The sequence below is a fragment of the Gracilinanus agilis genome, chromosome 1 (genome assembly GCF_016433145.1).
Source record: "Gracilinanus agilis isolate LMUSP501 chromosome 1, AgileGrace, whole genome shotgun sequence".
NCBI classification, from domain to species: domain Eukaryota; kingdom Metazoa; phylum Chordata; class Mammalia; order Didelphimorphia; family Didelphidae; genus Gracilinanus; species Gracilinanus agilis.
Window position 1 is genome coordinate 607438827 of NC_058130.1, and position 22343 is coordinate 607461169.

Here is a 22343-nt window from a genome sequence, read left to right on the forward strand (position 1 = left end):
ACTTAAAGCAGATGCATTAAAGCTAAAGCCCAAAGTTGATCTGTCATTTCTTTATTATTTCTTCACTCTGATCATAGAATGTTGATTACTATGGTTATTTTTTTAAATTTTATTCCTCTACTTCATTGTGAAGGTACCATTGGACCAGGTATCTTGTTCTAGTCAAATTCTATTTGTACTCTTGAGGTCTAACAATAATACTTTATACACAGTAGGTGCTTAACTTCAGTGTTTACCAAATAGATGATTATTATATGCGTGCATTACCAAAATTATTTATTCACTTAGTTTTTATCAATGCAAATATATTTCAATTTAAAAATTCAGTAGTAGGGGGCAGCTGGGTAGCTCAGTGGAGTGAGAGTCAGGCCTAGAGACAGGAGGTCCTAGGTTCAAACCCAGCCTCAGCCACTTCCCAGCTGTGTGACCCTGGGCAAGTCACTTGACCCCCATTGCCCACCCTTACCAATCTTCCACCTATGAGACAATACACTGAAGTACAAGGGTTTAAAAAAAATTACAAAAAAAAATTCAGTAGTAGGATAGGATCCATAGTGTATATCTTTAGCAGGTTTCAAATATTAAATGAATTGCACATTAACGATTTTGAAGTGTCAAAAAGTGATACTGTCTAATCTTATCACTGGTTTACCCATGTAAAGAAAATGAAAAACCCCTTTTGTCTTCTACATAGAATCATTCTTTACAATTATTATCAAAAGTATTTTCTTTTTACATATTAATTTATATTATTTCCTTATTTTCTGAAAGGTTTTAGCGACTACTTTTTAATGTTTATAAACATGTATAGGGCAGTTATCTGTCTCAGATGGAAGCTTAACAAAACTTCCTGGTTTTAAAAAGTTTATAATGTACAGTTTCCATTGCCTCAGATTGCAATTTGAATTTTTTCTTGCACTTTTACTTTCTCTCTAGCTTTAACATTATGTACAACACACCTTGTACAGAGAACCTCCCAACTAATCCATTTTCTCCCACTAGCCCTCATAGGATTTTTTTTCCTGATAAACTAGAAAAAATTAACCTACCTGTATCCCTTAAGTGAAATAGCAGATAATCAAGACAAAGTGACACAGATATTGGTCCCTCGGTCCTGAACTTCTGGTAACATGGCATCCTCAGATTTTAGTCTTATAAATTGTTTATAATTATGTAAAGGACATAAAACTGTCTCCCTGGTAGAGAAAGTAAAGTGATGCAGATCAGATCTATTTTCCCAAACCATTCCCCCAACTGACACAGAGAACTTGACTCATTTCATAATGACCCTTACCAGCCTTTGTTGTTCCTTCTCTGTCTCATTCCCACCCCCTTCTCCCCTCACTGCCCACGTTCTAGAAAACTCTGTCTACCAAGAAAGCACTGTACTTCTTGTAAATGAGGAGGGATTTAGGAATAGATTACTTAATCTCCTCTCTATTCATGCAGAGAATTTGTGCTTTGAATGACCCTGCCATGATGTCCCCAGAGCCTAATAACATAATTATGACAAACTCCAAATAAAACATGGAGTAAATCTTCAACCCAGATCCTCAAATTTCAACAATCTACATCTTTTTTGGATAGAACAAAACAATATTATATCATATTTAAAAAGCCAAACATTTTTTAAAAGTCTGTTGCCATTCCCTTCTGAATCTGCCTTTGATCTTCTTTCTAATTTAGCAAAAATATTAAGCATTAGTCTGTTTCTCTTTCGTCCTATCAAAAAACGCCCTTATTTTAATGGATATCCATACTAAGTAGTGATGTATATTTGTCATTCATCTCCTTCCAGTTTTCAATTATTGGCAGTTATGATGCTAAGATAGTGAAAATTATGAATGACTGAAACTAAATGTTAAATAGAACATTCAGGTCACTAGTTTTTATAAACTACATAGATTTTCTGAAAGTTAAAGCTTTCAACTGACTTATTATTTTACCACCAATAAAAATCAGTATGCGTGTAGCTCAGTGGATTGAGAGTCAGGCCTAGAGACAGGAGGTCCTAGGTTCAAATCCGGCCTCAGACACTTCCCAGCTGTGTGACCCTGGGCAAGTCACTTGCACTCTTCCACCTAGGAGCCAATACACAGAAGTTAAGGGTTAAAAAAAAAAATCAGTATGCGTCACTAACCATTGCATCTAATTTAGAGTAATAACTAAGAAAACCAACGAGTGTTAACAAGCTACATATTAAATTCCTTAAATATTTAGAGTTAATCATAAATGCTACATTTACAAATGATGACATGTTATAAAGCATTTTGCAAAGCTTAAATTGATTTATAAACACTACCTATTATTATTATTATTTTAACTTCATGTATTTATTTAATATTTTATGTGTTTTTTTCAGGCTTTAAAATATCCATATTTTCAAGTTGGTCAAGTATTAGGCCCTCCTCCGCAGTACTCAGAACCAAAGCAATCTGTGAATAAACAACTTCAACCAATAGAGCCAAAACAATCATTCGTTGAATTAGAACTAAAGCCTTCACCAGATGAGCAGACCCAGCCACATCCCCAACAAAAAATTAGTCATCAACCACTACAACCAATTCAGCTGCCACAGAACTTGCCTTCCCAGCAGCCTTCAAAACAACAGCTTCACCAAAAACATCAAGAGCCATTATTTCCAAGTATCGTCAAAAACTCATCACCTGTAAGTAATTGGAATAACAGAATAGAATTGTTTCACTACTGATGAGATTGTCAGGTCCTTGTTCTCAGACTTTCCTAAGAAACCTTAGAAATATACATGTCAATTCTGTATTATAAAGGACTTCTTGCCAATAGGACAATCTTGACAAATTTATTGGTCTAAATATCCACAGGGGGGGAAAATCCATTCATTTAGTTAGTGTTGATTAATTGTGAAGTTTTCCTTATGTTTTGACTAATTTTACAACTTTGCAACTGTGTGACCCTGGGTAAGTCGTTAAACTGTAATGCCTAGCTATTGCCACTTTTGTGTCTCAGAATTGATACTAAGGCAGAAGACAAAAGGTTTTTGTTTGTTTTTTTAAAGCTAGCAAGAAATAAAGAAGATCATTAAAGGTCAAGTAGACAATTTCAGTTTCATAATATAAGATTTTGTGTGAATAAAAGAACTGCAGGTAAGACAATCTTAATGCTGGGAGGGAAATCTTTCATGTCATATATGTCTGATAAAAATCTTATCCAAGGTATATAAGGAATTTATATAAATATATATTACCTAAAAATACTCCCCAATAAATGTGAGAAAATATGAACAAAGCATTTTCTTTTTTAATTTAATTTTATTTCCCTCCAATTACATGTAAAAAGTTTCCAACATTTTTCAAAGGATATTGAATCTTGAATACTCTCCCTCCCTCGTGCCCTCCCTCCCTCCCATCCACCTTGAGGTGGTAAGCAATATGATAAAGATTTTACATGTGTAATCATGGAAAACATATTTCCATATTAATCCTTTTGAGGAAGGAAACTCAAATAGAAAAAAACTAAGAAAGTGAAAAGAGTTTGCTTTGGTTTGGATTCAGACTCAATTCTTTTTCTCTGGAAGTAGATGGCATTTTTTTAATCATGAATCCTTTGGGATAGTTTTGGATCATTATCTTGTTGAGAATAGCTATTATTCCCAGTTGTTTAATGTACAGTATTCCTGTCACTATAGAGAATTTTCCTGGTTCTGCTTATTTCACTCTGTTTCAGTTCAAGTAAGCCTTTTCAGGTTTTTCTTACCTTCTCCTGCTTATCATTTCTTACAGCACAATAGTATTTCATTTCAATCATATACTAATAACTTACTCAGCCATTCCCCAGCTTATGGGTATCCCCTCACTTTCCAAATTTTGGGCCCTCTAAAAAGAGCTGCTTTAAATATTTGTGTATATCTAGATCCTCCTCCCCCTTTTTAAAATCTCTTTGGAATGCATACTTAGTAATGGTATTGCTGACTGAATCAAAGGGTGTATATAAAACAAAGAATTTTCAAAAGAATTGCAAATTAATGATAACTATATGGAAAGAAATGGCCAAATCAGCAATAATAAGGGAAACAAAAATAAAACAACTCTAGAGTTTCACTTAGGACCCAGCAGATTGGCAATAAGATTTTTAAAAAGTAGTTGTTAGCAAGATAATAATGGACTGAGTTCACTAATATGCAGTTGTTGAATCTGTAATTTCGTTCAATCATTCTGGAAAAGTTTGGAATTATGTGAAAAGAGCCACCAAAATGTACATACCCATTGACAATGTAATCTCTTTTCTGAGCATATATCCAGGGAGTTCATAGCAGAAATAATGTGTTTATATGCAGTGAAACAGAGTATAGTAGTTATTTGCATTTGCTTTTTTTGTTTTTAAAAAGTACTTATATCTTTTGACCATTTATCTGTTAGGGAATGGTTATTCCAACTCATGTTTTCTCACACAGTTACTCCTTACAGTCCTTCTCCATCTCTTCATATACTACTTATCTTGAGTATTGAGTATATATTATTGAAATAGTGCAAAGCCAATGTCTTCCATGAAGTCTTTTCCATTTATTCCAAGTGAACTTTTTTCCTTACCTCCTGTAAAACATTGTCTAGACAATTATTGTTTTTATTTTTATTGTCTGTTATTATTAGTTATCCTTTCATAGGTATATTTATTACCTCAACTCGATTGTAAGCTAATTGAGGGTAAGAATGTTCTGTTTCTAACACTGTATTTTTCAAGTTTTTCAAATAAGAGGTAGATAATAAGTACTTCTTAATCATAAAAAGCAGCTATGATATATTGGTAAGAACTCACATTCCCACTCTAACACTCAGGCTGAACTTCAGTTTCTTCACCTATATAAAATGAAAATACAAAATTTTAACTACTTCATAGGATCATTATGAGAAAAATGCTTTGTAAACCTAAAAATGAGATGATGTTTGTGATTATTATAACTGATCTTCTATCACAGAAGCACAATGTTGCAGTGGGTCATAAAAATGGTAGGAGGCGTTGGGGTCAGACTGTGTTCAAGACTGGAGATAGCTGGGAAGATGTTGACGACTCTGATTTTGGAGCTTCACATTCTAAGAAGCCCAGTATATCTGCTCCAAAAGAAAAGAAGAAAAAGGATTTGGCATTTAGGTAAGGCTTCTATTGCAACAAGTGAAGTTATTTTAGGTCATGGCATAAGAAAAGATTTTAGAGATGTTTTCCTGTCTCTTTTTATCGCCTATATTCAGGCACTAAATCCTAATTGGTTCTTCAACCATTTCTGGTTAATTAAAAATTGTTTTTGTTCCAGATCATTTCAACTTAATAAACAGGAATCTTTACTTCTAACACATTGAGCCTTTTAAAAAATATATTTATTGTTGATGACAAATGTTATCTGGTAGTTTTTGTTTTTTTGTTATTAAAGATGTTACATAATGAATTTAAAGTATGTGTACTGTAGGATTTATAGCTTGCTTTTTCTTAACCTTTTAAAAGATATTCCAAATTAGTTCCATGACCCAACCAAATATATAGTATATGTTATGTCCCATTTGCAGAAAAATAACTCTTTATAGTGGATCTATTAGTAAATGAGCAGATAATGAGCCCTATTCCAGTGTAATGTTAGCAGTTTCACTTTGTTGATGATAAACAGAATTGTAGATTTTCTTTTGGAAAATTTTCCAACTTTTGCTGAAATTAAAAAATTTTTTTTAATTTGATCTTTCTTTTTGTTAATTGGCAAGTTAGTAGAGGTCACTGGGTGGAGAAAAAGAGGGGTTAGATATTGGTAAGGCTTATGAAAGGAAGGTATATGCTTTGGTAAATTTATTTTTAAATTTTTTTTTCTTCTAGGTACCCAAGAGAAGGCAGTGAGAAAAGGGATGATACAAGTTAGGGAAGCTTGTCCAACAGCTATTTGCCATCATGTAGTGCATGGGCTGCTGCCTTGGAAACCTAAGGTTGCCCAGTTTGAATCCTGGTTTGCTGTGGTTTTGGCTTTTTTAAACTATATACATATAATGTATATAAAAATTCACAGAGAACAGAGAATGCTGACTGTGATGTTTGCTTTTTTAATTGTCTTTTTTATTTATTTATTTTTTTAGTATTCTCAGTTTGGGATGAGAAACTTCAGTAAAGGTGGAAGTGTACTAACCAGGGTTGGGATTAAGGCAGTTTATAAGTGAATAATGTGTTTATCTTTCACTTACCTCCATACAAGTCCAAATGGCTCCCTCCTCCCCAAAAGAAAGTTCAGGCACCTACTCTGCAGTTGGTTTTATGTTTGAATTGTATTTTCAACAGGCTGTAGGAATTTTTTTTTAAACCTACACAATTTTCATTTTAATTGAACTTCATTAAAATTCCCTTGGGGGAAGGGTGAGGAATGGGGAAGAAGGTAAAGAAAAGGGAGAAAGAGAACAATTCTTCCCAAACCAGGATTTGAAATAACTTAGATTTTAAAGGCCGTAGTCCATGCACTACACTATGGTAAAGTGAGAATGGATAAACTTCCCTAATTTATATCACCATCTACTATTCCTGCTCCCTATTCCCTTCCCCTCTCCCACCCCACCAAATCAAAAACAAGAACAAAAGGTTTAACACAGTTTTCTTAATTGTTTGCTATCTATTTACCTTTAAGCTTGAGATTGCAGATTTCTTGAAAGCAGGAACCATGTTTCATGCTTCTTTAGGATATCCACAGTGTTTCGTAGAGTTCTAGGTACATGGTTAGTATTCAGATAAATACATGTTGAATAGCATTTACTCATTACAAAATATTTCAGACATCCCATTTGATATCCTCATAAGAACCCTGTGAGGAAGTGGTATGATTTTATCTTCCTTTTGTAAATGATGAAAAAAGTTCAGACAAATGATTTATTCAAAATTATGTAGACAGTAATAATTGAAGTAGGATTCAACCCTAGGTTTTCAGATTCTCATTCAATTGAATAGATTCCCATTAATATTATTAAACTTGCTCATAAAATTATACTAGAGCAGTGATGGGCAAACTTTTTAAAGACGGGGCCAAAGGAAAGGAAATGCTCATCTGTCAGTCTGTTTCTAAGGCAACTCTTTTGAAGTTTCATTGTATTGTATCTCACTCATTGTATTCGTCAGATTAGGAATAATGTTGCATGGCCGGTTAGAACGTTTCAGGGGGCCGCATCTGGCCCATGGGCTGTAGTTTGCCCACCACTGTACTAGACAATAATAAAGACCCAAGAATAATAAAGTTTATAATAATGAACCCAATAATGGATATTGAGAACCTTCTGTTTGCAAAGCACTGTGATAAGTGCTGTGAGTCATGTAAAGACAAAAAAAGGCATGGTTCCTGTTCTTAAGGATCTTGCAATAAAATAGTGAAAACACATGAAATTCAATGACTTTAAAATAATTTATAAGTGCCATAATAGGGATAAAGTGCCAGGAGAGTTCAGAAAATAGAAAGATTGCCCTTGGCTGGGGAGTATGGAGAAATCAGGGAAGATTTCGTAAAATTAGGTGGCCATCAGAAAGGACATTGATTAAGGAAAAGATTTTTATAGTTCATTAAACCCAGAGAGTAAGAGATTAGCACCTGGCTCCCTCTGATGAATTCAGCCCTCTTTGCTAAAATATATTATATCCTATTGTCCTGAAAAAAACTGAAACGTTTGAGTAATGTCAGTGGTATTGAAGAAAAATTATGGAAAAAAGATTAGGGGGCAGCTAAGTGACTCCGTGGGTAGTCTGGCCTGGAGACGGGAAGTTCTGGATTCAAATCTGATCTCAGACACTAGCTGTGTGCCCCCCTGCTGGGCAAGTCACTAAACCCTATTTGCCTCACCTTTACTGCTTTCTGCCTTGGAACTGATAGTATCAATTCTAAGACCAAAGGTAAGGGTTTTTAAAAGAAAAAAAAGAAGAAATTGGGAAAAGGTAAAAGGGATCTTGATTTTCAAAAAAGAGAAGAATATAAGTCTTCACATTAAAGTAGACTGGTAGATTTGACTTTAGTTTCTGGTAAAATGCTAGAATATATAATTAAAAGGATTACTAATGAATATCTAGAAAACAATTGGAAGGGAAGCATTTATAAATAAGCATTTTAAGCAATATGCTAGATATAGATACTATGCTTAGCATTTCTGCAAATATTACCTCATTTAATCCTGGCAGCAACCCTGAGTTATAAGTACAGTTATAGTTGAGGAAACTGAAGCAAACAGAGGTTAAGTGACTTGCCCAGAATCATACTGCTAATAAATGACTGACTCTGGATTTGAACTAAAATCTTCCTATCTTCAAGCTCAGCACACTTATCAACTGTACCACCCAACTGCTTCTATAATAATAGCCAGCATTCATATAGGGCATTTTGAAATCTCATTTTATCCTCATGATCACAAATGGTCCTCATGACTTATAGATCATGACCTGTTAACCTTATTTCCTTTTTTGGCAGGGTTACTTACCTTAGATCAGAAGAATATTGTAGATATATATTTGCCTCTTTTTTAAAGGAAAACATTTGATAATCTTTTCATCATTACTCTTGTGGAAAAAATGAAGAAATGTAGCCTAAACAATAGTACAGTTAGGTGAATTTAGAACTAATTAAATGGTCACTCCCAAAGAGCAGTCAGTTTGAAGATAGATAACTTGTAAGGACTCCAGTAGAGTACATCAAGATCACAGGGTAAAGGAATAGTGCACATGATTACCAAATTGCAGTTGATACAAATCTGTAGGGAAGAACTAACAGGATTCAGAAAGAATATAAGTCTTCACATTAAAGTAGACTGGTAGATTTGACTTTAGTTTCTGGTAAAATGCTAGAATATATAATTAAAAGGATATATAACAGTGGACTGAAGCTAGTAAAATGAAATTGAATAGGAATAAATGTCAAATATTACACTTGGCCTAAAAAATTTATTTTACAAGATAAGATGAGGAAGTCTTGTTAGGAGTTTGTCAGGAAAAGATCAAGGATTGTTAATGGGGGGGTAAAAGCTTAACTTGGTCAAGAGTGTAACATCACAGTGGAGAAAGCTAATTGTCTAAAGCTTAACTTGGTCAAGAGTGTAACATCACAGTGGAGAAAGCTAATTGTCTCCTGGGCTTCATTAAGAGAAGTAAAGCTTCCTCCCTCTGTCCTGCTCAGACCATCTCTGCAGCTTTATATTTGGTTCAGTACAGTGTACATATTTTATGAAGGGCATTGATAAGAATAGGGAAAGGTATCGTGGATGGTAAATGGCCTTAAATTCATGCCATGTGATTATTAGTTGAAGGAACTAAAGATTGTTAACCTGGAGAAGACAAGATAGTTGAGGAAAGGGGTGACAGAAGGAGAATGGTGGCTGTTTTCAAGAATTTGAAGGAATGCCATGTGGAAAAGGCACTAGACCAATTTGAACTTGGAGGGGAAAAGTTGTAGAAAGGCAAATATAAGCTCATTATTAAAAACAAAGCACTTCTTAACAGTCATCCCAAAATGAAATGAGTTGCCTACACACTTAGCAAATTTCCACTAGTTTGTATTCTTTTGTAAAGGCTGGATGACCACTTGTTAATTATATTGTGGTGTAATTCTTTTCCAGGCATAGATTTTACTATCTAATCTATTTAAATTCTGAAGCCCTGTGGTCCTGTGGGTGATATTGAAGGAATACAGAGTTCTAGGCATTCTGCTGGGCACAGATTTCATATTAAAATAATGGTGAATTTGATCATTTATTAGAGCTATTCCAAAATAAAGTTGGATGCCTCATGAGATAGTTCCCTATTATTAGAAGAATATTGAATGAACAGTTTTAGGGACATTATAGAGTAACCTCATATAGAAATTTGGAATCTGAGGACTAATCCAGCTATAATATTCTGTGAGTAGGATACAATACAACGAAACTTCAAAAGAGTTGCCTTAGAAACAAAATGACAAATGAGCATTACCTTTCCTTTGGCCCCCTTTTTAAAAAGTTTGCCCATCACTGAGTTAATGTATGTAAATCACTTTACAAACCTTAAAGCTATATATAAATGCTGGTTATTATTATAGCCAACCAATTAAATAGCAGTCATCACCGGCACTCCAATCTTGTGATAATGAAGTTATCATTTCCTAAGCTAATACATTCCTGCTGATTCTATAAACATTCCTGTTTATAAAACAATTCAGAGATATCAGACAGCTAGACTTAGGGGGAGGGGAGGAATGTGTACACACACCCCTTTAAATTTAATCTTTGTTAATATTTTTCTCAATGTTAAACAATAAACAAAACAAGCTATGGTTTGTGGCAGTTGCTGACATCTGAAATGTAAATGTTGACACTGAAAATTTAACGATTAGCTTCAAGATAGAACTGACTCAGCCTAGCACACTTGAGTTAAGGTGACTATGGCTGCCTTACCTCCCTACTCTCTTCAGACTGATTATAAACTTATCACCTATTGATTTAAAACTCATTCTTCTGAAAGATTAGGTCATTTGTACATGACTTACTAAGCAACTAGTCTGCTTTGTTAATGTCATGTAGTGTAATACAATCTGTTTACCTACTATAAATTGAAGAGTAGTTACAGTTAGTTGATAATGAACCAATATTTCTATCAATTAAAGAAAGCTTATGGGAGTCTTAGAAGGTGTCACATTAGTCATTCTGAAAGGATTTATGAAAATTAAATAAGAAAAGATTTTCATTTTGTATACTCTAAAACTATTTTATATACTTATTTTCAGTATACCTGAACTTGTACGCTCAGGCTCCAATCAGTCGGGAAGAGAAAATAAGAATTTGCCTGCTGCTTTCTTTAAAACCGACCCTAATATGTCATCCAGTTCAGCTGCCAAACAATACTATTTGAGGCAATCGAGGTATCTTCCAGGTAAGTAAAGACTACCTTAGATGACTTGGATAATTTTTATGAAAGGCACATTTCAGAAAAAGAGAATCATCTATGTGTGCATGCATACTAGAATGTTTTCACACATTTTATTTAAGAATTCTAATTTGGATTAATCTGTATATATGCATACACACACACAGAGTCAATTTCTGATCTCTATGTAGTACAAATTTTAAATCCTAGGCAATATTTTTTCCCTGCCACTCAGCACATTTAGAATCCTAAAGTCATGGAAATTTACTTCTGAAATAGAACTTAGATGTCAGCGCCTACAGGTGACACCTGAAGAGATGAATTGATTTTCCCAAGTTCACTTAGCAGTTCTGAGCCTCTGTCTCCTGCCATTAGTTGATGGATACTCAAGAACTGTATGATACTGAAGTGATTAACATTAAAGAGTAGTATGATGGAGAAAACTAAAATTGGCGGGGGAAGGGGGGAACGGGGTTGGAGGTTATGAGGCAAAGAACACAAGCAGAGGAGGCAACCAGTGAGCTTAAGAAAAGGACTAATTTAGGGAAAAGAAACAAGTCTATTATTCATCTTCAGTGGCCTAAAGTTGCAACCACGATTGTTATCATGATAAGAGAATGTAAGATTATGTTAGTCCCCAAACTAAGCAGGAAAATTCAGTGCATTCCTAAGCCATATGTATGATTTTTATGTTATCTGTACATGTGAATCATTCATTACACCACTCCCACCAACTAATTAAACCTTACCTATTATTGTGGTGAAAGAAAATTTTCCTTAAAAAATACATTCTAGAATAGCAGCATTTACCATATTCCATATTTCTTATAATTATTACAGATAATACATTTAACTTGGGTTAGATATTACCAAATGTGTAATTAGCATTTTGAGTATATTGGAAAGCATAAAAATCTGCCCTCAAATCCACTTTGTGATTTATGATACATACAAGAAGTAGGAAAACAAATTTAGTTGAATGGGAAGGGGAATTAGTTACTGTATTGGTTTCTACTCTGCTAAAAAGCACATGTTAAATTTTATGTCCAGCTAAATTTCAATGCCTTGGAACTAAGCCCTAGTTGGCCCATCCTAATTATGGCTCGATTTTGTCATTTGAGTTTCAAAGTTGAGCCCTAATTTGAATGAAGTTGCATACATATAATCAGCCAAGTACAGAATTAAATAAATAAGACATTTTCAAACTTAGGGCAAGAAAACCTGAAGCAATTACCATTGTTTGGACTGTGGATCTCGTGGATGGTCTTTTTGATATGAAGATAATCAATACCGGAGCTACAAAAACACACCTGAAGCTCTGCCATCAACATCCTTCCCTATTTTAGCTGTTCTTTCTTGATCACTGCTTTCCTTAGGCAATATTTTTTAAATAGTTAGGCCTGATTCTGCCCTGTCATAAGCCAGGTAGAAACATTTTTTTCTACTGAAGTTCCATAGTGGAGGGCATATGTTACATGCTGGTAATTTTGCTTTAAGGGATATTTACATCATTTAATGGGCTATTCACACATTATCCCAGTAGCTGGCTGTAAAAATTGTTTTCACTATCTTAATATTCTGCATTTATAAAAAGTGAACATCACAGTGAAATTGTTATGCTGTTATTTTCAAACTGAGGATTGGGACTTAATCTCAAAAACATCCTGACAAAGGAGAAAATAATTCAAAACTTGAAAATCTATTTGTTTGGCCCTTGCAGCAAGAGGTGATTATCAGAAAGCTTAGATGTAAGCCTCAGCCCACGAGACTTCTCTGCCATCTCTACAGTCCTTGTCTCCCTTACTCCAGAGCCCATGAATGCTCCTTGTGAGGTTGCAACCTAGGACCTTTTGGACCCTGTGGGGTTCCTGCGATGGGGTAGAATGGGATTGGGGGGCGGACATTTTAACACTCATTTGTGGATCCCTTGATATGTGAGTATCCAGTTCTGCAGAGAAGATAGCAGTTTAAATTTTACAGTTTGTTGAGCAAACATGATTCACAGAGGGGGAATAGTTACTTTATAGGGAAATAGGAATGGTTTATAATTGGCGAGGAGCACAGGACAGGGTCAGAAGCTGATTGTGTGCCACAATTAGTATACTAGACTTCTGCTATTAGTAATTTTCTTAATAATAATGATTAGTGCCCTCCATGAAGACTAAGAAATTTTAAATAAGTGATGATGTTATTGTGTTGGACACCAAGAATGAATTCAAACAAGTTCTAGAAATAAAATTAGTGGAATTAATGAGGCAGTGAACAACAATGCATTAGAAGCATGCATATATACTATGGAACCAGCTCCCAGAATCAAATCCAGTTTCCACAACTGCCCCCTAAGAAGGTTGTTGTTTTTTTCCTGAAAGTCATTCATTTTTCTAAATTAGTTTTTTAAGATCGATCCCTTCAGCCTTTAGGTCCTCCCCTCTTGTTAGGGTTTCATAGAAGGTAATTCTGCCTATGCTTAGAAATATTCCTTATGATTTGGCTACTGAAATATGAATGGAGTTTGGAATTCTTACACTATTCCAAGGTTTTAGAATTCTAAAAACAGTAGTTTTCTTTTCCTTTGCCAGACCTCAAGATAAATGAAAATGAGTTATCTATTATTATAAAGAAATCATTTCATAATAAAAAGCACCTTGTCATAAATCCAAAGGCTTAAAACTAAGGAAGTATGTGAAATATAGATAAATCACATTTATTGGACTATTAATTTGAAATATGTGATAATTCAAACCAAGGTAGGCTGAAGTTTGTTGTCATTCAGTGGTTTTAGGTCATGTCCAACTTTTTGTGACCCATTTGGGCTTTTTTGGCAAAGGTACTGGGGTTGTTTGCCATTTCCTTCTCTAGCTCATTTTATCAATGAGGAAAAGGGCAAAATAGGGTTAAGTGACTTGCCCAGGGCCAGATTTGAACTCCCTGATTCCAGTCCAGCCCCCTTCAAACTATACCATCCAACTGCCCCAGGCTGAAATTTACCTTTGTTCTAATAGTTGGAGGAGAGTGGTTAGGAGAGAAAGGATGTACTAAGTATTAAATCAGCAAAATTGCAAGCAAAGCACCCTGTGTGATAATAAAAGGGTTTAAATTGTGTGTCAAGATAGATGAATTCTGAGCTCTGGCCCTGTTCACTCTATCATGACTTTGAGAAGTCACCAAACCTCTTGGGGCTTCAGTGTCCTCATATATGAATTGATGGGTTGGACTAAATGTACTCTGAATTGCTTTCCAGCTCTAAAATTCTATGATTTTCTGTTTAGCTTGCTTTATTAAAAAAGAATCTCTGTTTGCCAACAGTTAAGTCCACTGAGTTACTGTGTTTCCTTGAAAATAATAACGCGTTCATACCATTATGCATTTTAAAATATTTTGTACTTTATATTTCAGTATATTTGGTTGGTCTTCCACTAAATTAGTCCAAATTAATGAAGCTTCTCTATAATATTAGTTAATCTTATTCCAGTAATTTGTTCATTCATGTCCAAAGGGAAAATAGATAATATACCAATTATTATTGATAAGCACTACCAAAAGAGATATTATTATGTAAAGAATTGCTTTCTTCCCCAAAACTTATTTTTATAAAGGAAAGAAAAAATTTACCTTTGTGTTTCCAAAAATACTATTTTTAATTGCCTTGAGTCTATACATGTGTGTATATATACATATATGCATATATGTGTATATATATGTATATGTATATATACATATATATATCTTTGAAGTCTGATACAGCAAGGGTTTTCTTCTTTATGTTATTGAAGTTTTTGGTGGTGATTTGATACTATCCTCTAAAAGCAATAGAACACTTTAGGGCTCAGCTGAAGAAGATTTACCTCCTGCATACGAAGTAATGTGATATAAGACCCAAACTAAATTTTCTTTGGGAAGAAGAAAGGTAGAAAATTACCAAGGGTAATAGAAGAGATACTGACCAAATTGTTCACAAAGGTGAGGTTTGAATATAACATAGCAGTCAATTTTTGTGGTTAATTTATCCCCTCAATTAACCAGATTAACTTCCCAAGGACAGTTCACTCAAACTATATTAATTTTTGACCTTTGGAAGTAGCTCCCCATTTCCAAGAACCCCTGATTTTTTCCAAAGGTCCACTGAGGACAACGGGTTTTACTGATGTCCTTGGAGTTCTGAAGCTTCCCTTCCTTCATAGCTGGCTGGCTACCTGAGTCCTCGAGGTCCCGGAGTACATAGATGGCCAAAATCTGTCTACATTTTGAAAAGAAATGATTTTTCTTCTGCAAAGAGCCAACACTCTTATAATCCATAGACATAGACATTAAATAAAGTGAGTTCTCTTTGAAATAAAGCAAATTGTTGTATGGCTTCTTTTCTCATCTCCTAAACATTTTCCTTTCTCATTCTTTACAAATCATTTATCTTTGTTTCTGTCATTTTCCAATTTTGTTTATTCCCCAAAATATTATTTTTCTTTACTTCTTTTTTGTCTTCAACAAGTTTTAAAGACTCAAAACAGTTCTTTTATTTTTAAAAACAAGGGTCTACTAAACTCTCATTACATATATTACAGCTAAATTTTTAATTTCAGTATAATTGGATCAGTTCTGAAATAAGGAGGGCATCTATCCTTGTTTTTACCCTTTGTTCCCAAGGCTTTTTCCGTCCTATTCTTTTCCATCTAAATTTTATTCCTTTTCTATTTACTCTTCCTATCTTTATTTTACCATATCTGTAATGTTTCTTCCCTACTTTTTAATACTTAAACCTCTTTTCTTCCCCAATAATTTATTTCAACAAAAAGAAAAGAAAAACCTTAATGGACTATATTTTAACATGGTTAACATTCCCTTCTCCTTCCTCACTGACTTTTTTTAAAAATGCAGAATGATAGCAGCAAATATCTAGGAAAAAGTCACGAGATGACTGCATTTTTAAGGCTAATCTCATAAAAAGAAGGCTTTTGGAATATTGGAAAGAGCATTGGCTTACAAATCAGAAACCTTGGATTTTGGACTGTTGTGTTCAGTTCTGTATACCACATATTATAAACAAATCATCCTGTCTAGAAATGGATGACAACTAAAATTTTAAATCCTTACTAGGACTAGTTAAAAGGGGTAGTGATTGGGGGCAGCTGGGTAGCTCAGTGGATTGAGAGCCAGGAGAGGTCCTAGGTTCAAATCTGGCCTCAGACACTTCCCAGCTGTGTGACCCTGGGCAAATCACTTGACCCCCATTGCCCACCCTTACCACTCTTCCACCTATGAGACAATACAAAGAAGTTAAGGGTTTAAAAAAAATAAAATAAAATAAGGAGTAATGATTAATTAGCCCAGAGAAGAGAAGACTTGGAGGAAACATTAATTTTGTCTTCAAGTAATTGAAAAATTCTCTTGTAGAAGAGAGATTAGTCTTATTCTGCTTGTTCCCAGAAGGACTGTCATGTGATAGATGACTTACTAGGCTTAATATTAAAGGACTAATGCTTCAAACCCGCCTCTGCCATACTCATCTGTGATATAAGAGGCTTGAACTATATGAACCTTAAGATCCCTTCCATATCTAAATCTATAACCTCCCAGAAGTAGGCCCAGTGGGTAGAAGCCCTGAGAATACAGATTTGAGCTCAGTATGAAAAGGATGCATCAGAAGGTAATGAGTCACTGGCTCTAGAAGTGTTAAAAAAAGGCTAGATTACCATAATTCCAGCAATACCATTGCAGAGGGCATTCATGATTCAGACAAAATGATGGGTTAGTTAAAATTTGAGGTTCCTTTTAATTGCCAGCTTTCTGACCTTTGATTTTTTCTGGATCTTGAGTTTTCCTCATCCATAAGATAAAACTTGGGCTAAATGGTTCTTATAAAGGACCCTTCTTTCAATTTTATTGCTTTTTTAATATCTTAAACTTCCCTAAAACTATTGTGAGCAAATAAATACAGAGAGAGGAGTTCAAGAAAAGGTGTGTCAAATTAGGCATGTAAAAATAAAGTAGAAATAAAAATCTCTAGAAGAGAGGTCTTAATTTATATATGTGAAATTTCAATGGTGATAAAACCCTGTGCTTGTTATACTATCTCAGTATCCTGATAGATATGGAAAATATATGAATGCATCAACTAGAACAGTCTGGAATACAATGCCCTTGACCTACGGAAAGAGGTCAGATTTTAGGTCATTGGAGAAGAGCTTTGGGAACTCTGCTGAGGACAGTAAGCACCATGATTGTGGAGTTTCATTCTCTCAGAATTTGGAAATGAGACTGCAATGTTACCGAAGAAATTGGTGATAAAACTTTTTAAAATTGTTTTTTCAATGGATCTTATTTTACCTTAAAATCTATATTTTATGTAGTATTTTTAGAATTATAAATGATTTCTTTTATCTTCATTTTAACTCAGCTTCATGGAAAAGTCTAAATATCACAGTGACTATCATTAAGAGTAGCAATCCCTGCACACTTGGTTTGACCTCTTTATAATAGTAGATGCACCTTTTCATTCACTTAATCCATAAATCTAGCACTACATAAGGCATTTATGTAACACTAATGATGTTTGAATCTTCGAAACTATAAATACTTACTATAAAGTTTTTCTAGTCCCCTATCTACCCCTAAAATTAGTTATGCATGACCAGTGCACTGGATCTTGAATCAAAAAGACCTTAGTTCATATCCAATCTCACTGACCACCTGTTAGACTTGAGCACTTAACCCCTGTTTGCCTCTGTTTCCTCAAATGTAAAATAGGGATTATAATAGCACCTGCCTCTTAGGCTTGTGAAGACGAAATAAGATAATATTTGTAAAAAGCCCCTAGCACAGGACCTGGCACACAGTATATAAATGCTTATATGTTCCCTCTGGGAAGCCACTCAGTATCACTTCACAAGGTCTAATAAACTCCACAAGGGTTCTAATAAAATTTTCAGGACTCAATTTTGACCTTTTTTCCCCCTTTCTTTCTGGTTTTAAATCCTGACTGACCATAAAGGGCAGCTAGGTGGCACTGTGAATAGAGCTCAGGGAATCCATTCCTGGACAGCCAAAAACAGCCTCAGACACTTCCTAGTTGTGTGACCCTGAGCAAGTCAGTTAACCCTGTTTGCCTCAGTTTCCTCATCTGCAAAATGAGTTGGAAAAGGAAAACCACTCCATTATCTTTGCCAAGAAAACTTCAAAAGGGGTTGTAAAGAATCAGACATGACTGAAAAAAGATGACTAAAAAATAGGGTGACGGGCCATTGGGCAGTCCCCAAGAGTAGGGAACAGCTAGTTTGTAATAATGGCTCTGGGGCTTGGGTCCGAGGATACCTAGGAACCACCAAAGTGAAGGCTTATCTATTTTGCTATCCTTTTGTGGACTCCATTTGGAGTGTGCCAGCTATATAAAAATGCTTATGTAAAATGTATAAAAATGCTTATATAAAAAAGCATATAAAAGCTATATAAATGCTTATTCCCTTTCCTCTTAATTAATGGACATCGCTGTGTTAATAAGATGGGATTCTGCTACTATTTAAATTAGTCTCTAATTAAATTACCAGTTAAAATAGTAAATTAAATTTACAAAGAAGACTATTTAGGCATTGGACATCTCAGGCCCCTGCTGAGAGGCTAAGAAATCCAGGGCTCTAGCAGTAGAAGACAGGTAGTTCAATGTAGTCCAACCCTAGCCCAGAAGCTCATGTTTTCCATTGAAGAGTAACTTTTCTGAGGAGCAAAATCCAATGACATCCCCATTAGGTTCTTCCATATGTTGGTGATTCCTACATTAGAAATGCTAACAGTGTTGCTATCCCCCAATCATCCCCGAGAATGTGTTTTTCCTCCTTGAGCTAGAGTACAAGCTTCTTGAGGGCAGGATCTGGTTCATACATTTTTGCCTTGCATGCACATAGTAGGTGCTTAATAAATTTTTGTTGTTGAATTCAGAATGCCAGCGACATATATCTCTATATGTAAGGCACATATAGACATACCCACAAAGAAATCTGAAGCACCATTTCATTTCTACAAAGAACCTCAGGGATTTAAATTTCAAAAACCATGGCTTTCTTATACAATTTAACTTGATCATAGGAAAGGGGAATAAACATTCCTTTTTCTCCTAAGGCTAGTTTATAGAAAATGATACTCTTTTTAAGATTTTGTTTGGGGGGGGCAGCTGGGTAGCTCAGTGGATTGAGAGCCAGGCCTAGAGACAGGAGGTCCTAGGTTCAAATCTGGCCTCAGACACTTCCCAGCTGTGTGACCCTGGGCAAGTCACTTGACCCCCATTGCCTACCCTTACCACTCTTCCACCTATAAGTCAATGCGCAGAGGTTAAGGGTTTGAAATAAAAATAAATAAAAAAGATTTTGTTTGGGATCTCAATTTCTTCAGTCCAAGAACCAGAAAGTTAAAAAATAATTTCACATGCCATAGCACTGTCATAACACATGAATGAAATAAAACAGATATGCTTTTAATTTTTGAATTAAAAAAGAACTTTGGATACTAATGAGTTCTAGTTATTACTCTAATAGTGCTCTGTGTGTTGTTATATTACCTAATTTCTTCCTATTTCACACACACAATCTATGAGTTGGAAGGGGCCTCAAGGGCAATGTAGTAGAATCTGTTCCTGACTAAAAACCTTCTTTACAATATACCTGACAAGTTGTCATCCTGCTTGAAGACCCTCAGCAAGGGGGTACCCTATCCATTCCACTTTCTGATCGCTCTGGTTCTTAGGAAGTTTACCCTTAAACGAAACCTAAATCTGCCTCTCTGAAGCTTCTACCCATCCTTCCTACCTCTGCCTTCTTTGAGCAAGCAAAACAATTCTAATCTGATTTCCACAGTTCTCGACTATGACAGCCCTTGAAAATAGATTTTATAAATCTTTCATCCTTTACCCCAAGACTTTTCCAACCTAATAGTACCAGCTCATGGGGGGCAGCTAGGTGGCTCAGTGGATGGAGAGCCAGACCTAGAGTTGGGAGGTCCTGGGTTTAAATCTGGCCAGATACTTCCTAGCTGAATGACCCTGGATAAGTCACAATCCCCATTGCCTCACTCTTACCGCTTTTCTGCCTTGGAACTGTATACTTATCATAGGGATTGTATAATTGCCATAAAACTAAAAAAAAAATCTTTTGAGAAAGAAACATTTCAGGAAAGAGAGCTTGATAACTCTTTGAATCTAGAAGATGAATCGTTTGAAGAATGTGCCATGAAGATGCCTGAAGAAACCTCCATAGCATCAGAAGATCTGGCATAAGCTTTGGAGTATAACTGATTGAACTTTGGGGGGTTGGACACAAGTATTATGAATGTAAACTTGTATGCCACAGGGATTGCCCCCTAATTGGCTTATTGTCAATGCGCCTAGCAAACATTGGTGTTCTCTCTCTCTCTCTCTCTCTCTCTCTCTCTCTCTCTCTCTCATTTTCCTCTTATCTAAATGATCCTTTGGGGAGACTAGTCTTCCAAAGGATCATGGGGGGATTGTGAAAGAGAATTCTTTATTGTCTATCCTGAGCTAACACTAACTTAAGTACAAGCTTGAACTAGGTGGAGGAGCTCACAAACCACTTAGTAAATTCATACCCTACCTAGTACAAGGTGTGAAGCCAGCAAGATACTTGGAGAGCTCCACCTTTTTTCTAACTCGGAGTCAGAAATTTGTGAATTCTTTTAAGAGTTCACACTCTCAAAAACTGTTCAGTCAGGAAACTGTGAACCCTTTTGATGAGAAATTGACCTTCAGAAGGTGCGAAGTGGATCCCACAGGCACTTCCCCCTAGGCAGTTCTAGACAATTTGGAAACCGTAATTGGCCCCTATAAAGAGGGGAGGAGAAAAGTCACCATAAAAGCAAGCCCTGAACTCAGTCTGGAGAGATGGTCTTGGAGAAGATTGTCTGAAGAGATGTCTTCTGGAGATAGCCTTCTAACTGGGGAGAGCCTTTTGCCTTCAACTTGACCCTGGAAGAGCTCCAGCTGAGGACTGCTTTATATTAGGACTACCACGTGAGTGAGTGAAAAAGGCTGACTTCCTTACCCTGGCTTGTTCTGGAGGTACTAGCCTCCACAGAGGCCTCTCATCTTGGAGGAGGCCTCATGGCCAAAACCCTTCCTTTGGACCCCTTTGTTGGGGCCTCTGAAGCCCTGCCTGGTTCGGACCAGGCCTGGAGAAATTATCTATTCTCTCTGATTTTACTTTCACTCTTTCTCCTTTTGTAAATAAACTACCATAAAAAAATCATTTGGATTGGAATTGAGTAATAATTCCTAGCAACCACACTCTTATAAATTTAGTCCAACCCTTTTATTTTTACCCCTAACATTTCTGGCCCTTACAGAATCAAAACAGAGTATTGATTCTAAGATAGAAGTTAAGAGTTAAAAAAAATAGTACCAATTCTTTTCAACTGTCCTCATATGGCATACTGCCAAGTGCCTGATGTCCATCCTGGTTGCCCTTCTTTGTATACACTGTGTCCGAAGTGCCCTTTCTAAAACTTGGTACCTACAACTGAATAGAATACTCCAGATGTGGTCTAACTATAATAGAATACAAAGGAACTACCATTCTCCCATTTTGGACACAATACTTGTCATTGTAGCCTAAAAGAGTAATAGCTTTTTTGTCAACCATATCTTATTTTGACACATTTTACAATAATAATAATGATAGGCAGTTTACATAAATTATTTAATACAACAACCCTAGGAGATAGGTACTATCACTCTTCCTATTTTACAGATGAGGAAACTAAGACCCAGCGTGACTGACTAAGTGTGAGAGACAGATTTCACCCTCCATAGCCAATGTTCTATCCACAGTGCCACCTAGCAATCTTTCAATGCACTGAAACTCCTAGACAAACTGCTGTCTAATCAGGATTAGAAGAACAAATGTCCTAATTTTCAAAAGGAGAAGAGAATGTTTGCAAACTAATGTTGGCCAGTGAGACCAAGGTCAATTCTTGGCAAAAATCAGACCTACATTATTAAAAGATGGCTGGTCAACATCTGGAAAAAAAAGTGAATACAAAGAGTGTGTGTTGCTCCTCCAAAAATTGGTCATATCAGACCAAAAAGAAAATTTCGTTACAACTTTCCTGATCTAATATATCAGAGAAATGCTACTAACAATAGTTTACCTAGGTTATTTTAACAATGTATTAAATGATATTCTTGGGGAAAAGATGCGAAAGAGAGGTCTAGATTACCCTAGGTGGTTTGGAACTGGCTGAATGGCCAAATCCAAAGAATAGGTTATTGATGGTCTCATGTCAAGCTGAAAAGATGTCTCTTCTGGAGTGCCCCAGGATTTCGTGCCTGGCTTTGTACTGTTTTAACATTTTTTTTCAATGATAAAATAAATGATTGGATTTTAATCAATGATTAGATAAAGGTATAGAGGCATTCTTATCAAATTGGCAGTTACACAAGGCTAGAAGAGATACCTAACATTGGATGAAAAAAAATCCAAATCTGC

At 35.5% G+C, this 22343-nt stretch overlaps 1 protein-coding gene across 3 annotated transcripts in view; it reads left to right on the forward strand.

Annotated features, from left to right (window-relative positions):
* Positions 1-22343, forward strand: part of MAK (male germ cell associated kinase) — a 52028-nt gene that overhangs the window by 19941 nt on the left and 9744 nt on the right. For all 3 annotated transcript variants that reach the window (XM_044658148.1, XM_044658149.1, XM_044658150.1), the window contains exons 8-10: positions 2363-2668; positions 4952-5124; positions 10724-10869. In XM_044658148.1, the coding sequence (XP_044514083.1) occupies positions 2363-2668; positions 4952-5124; positions 10724-10869 (625 nt within the window). The remainder of the gene's footprint in view (positions 1-2362; positions 2669-4951; positions 5125-10723; positions 10870-22343) is intronic.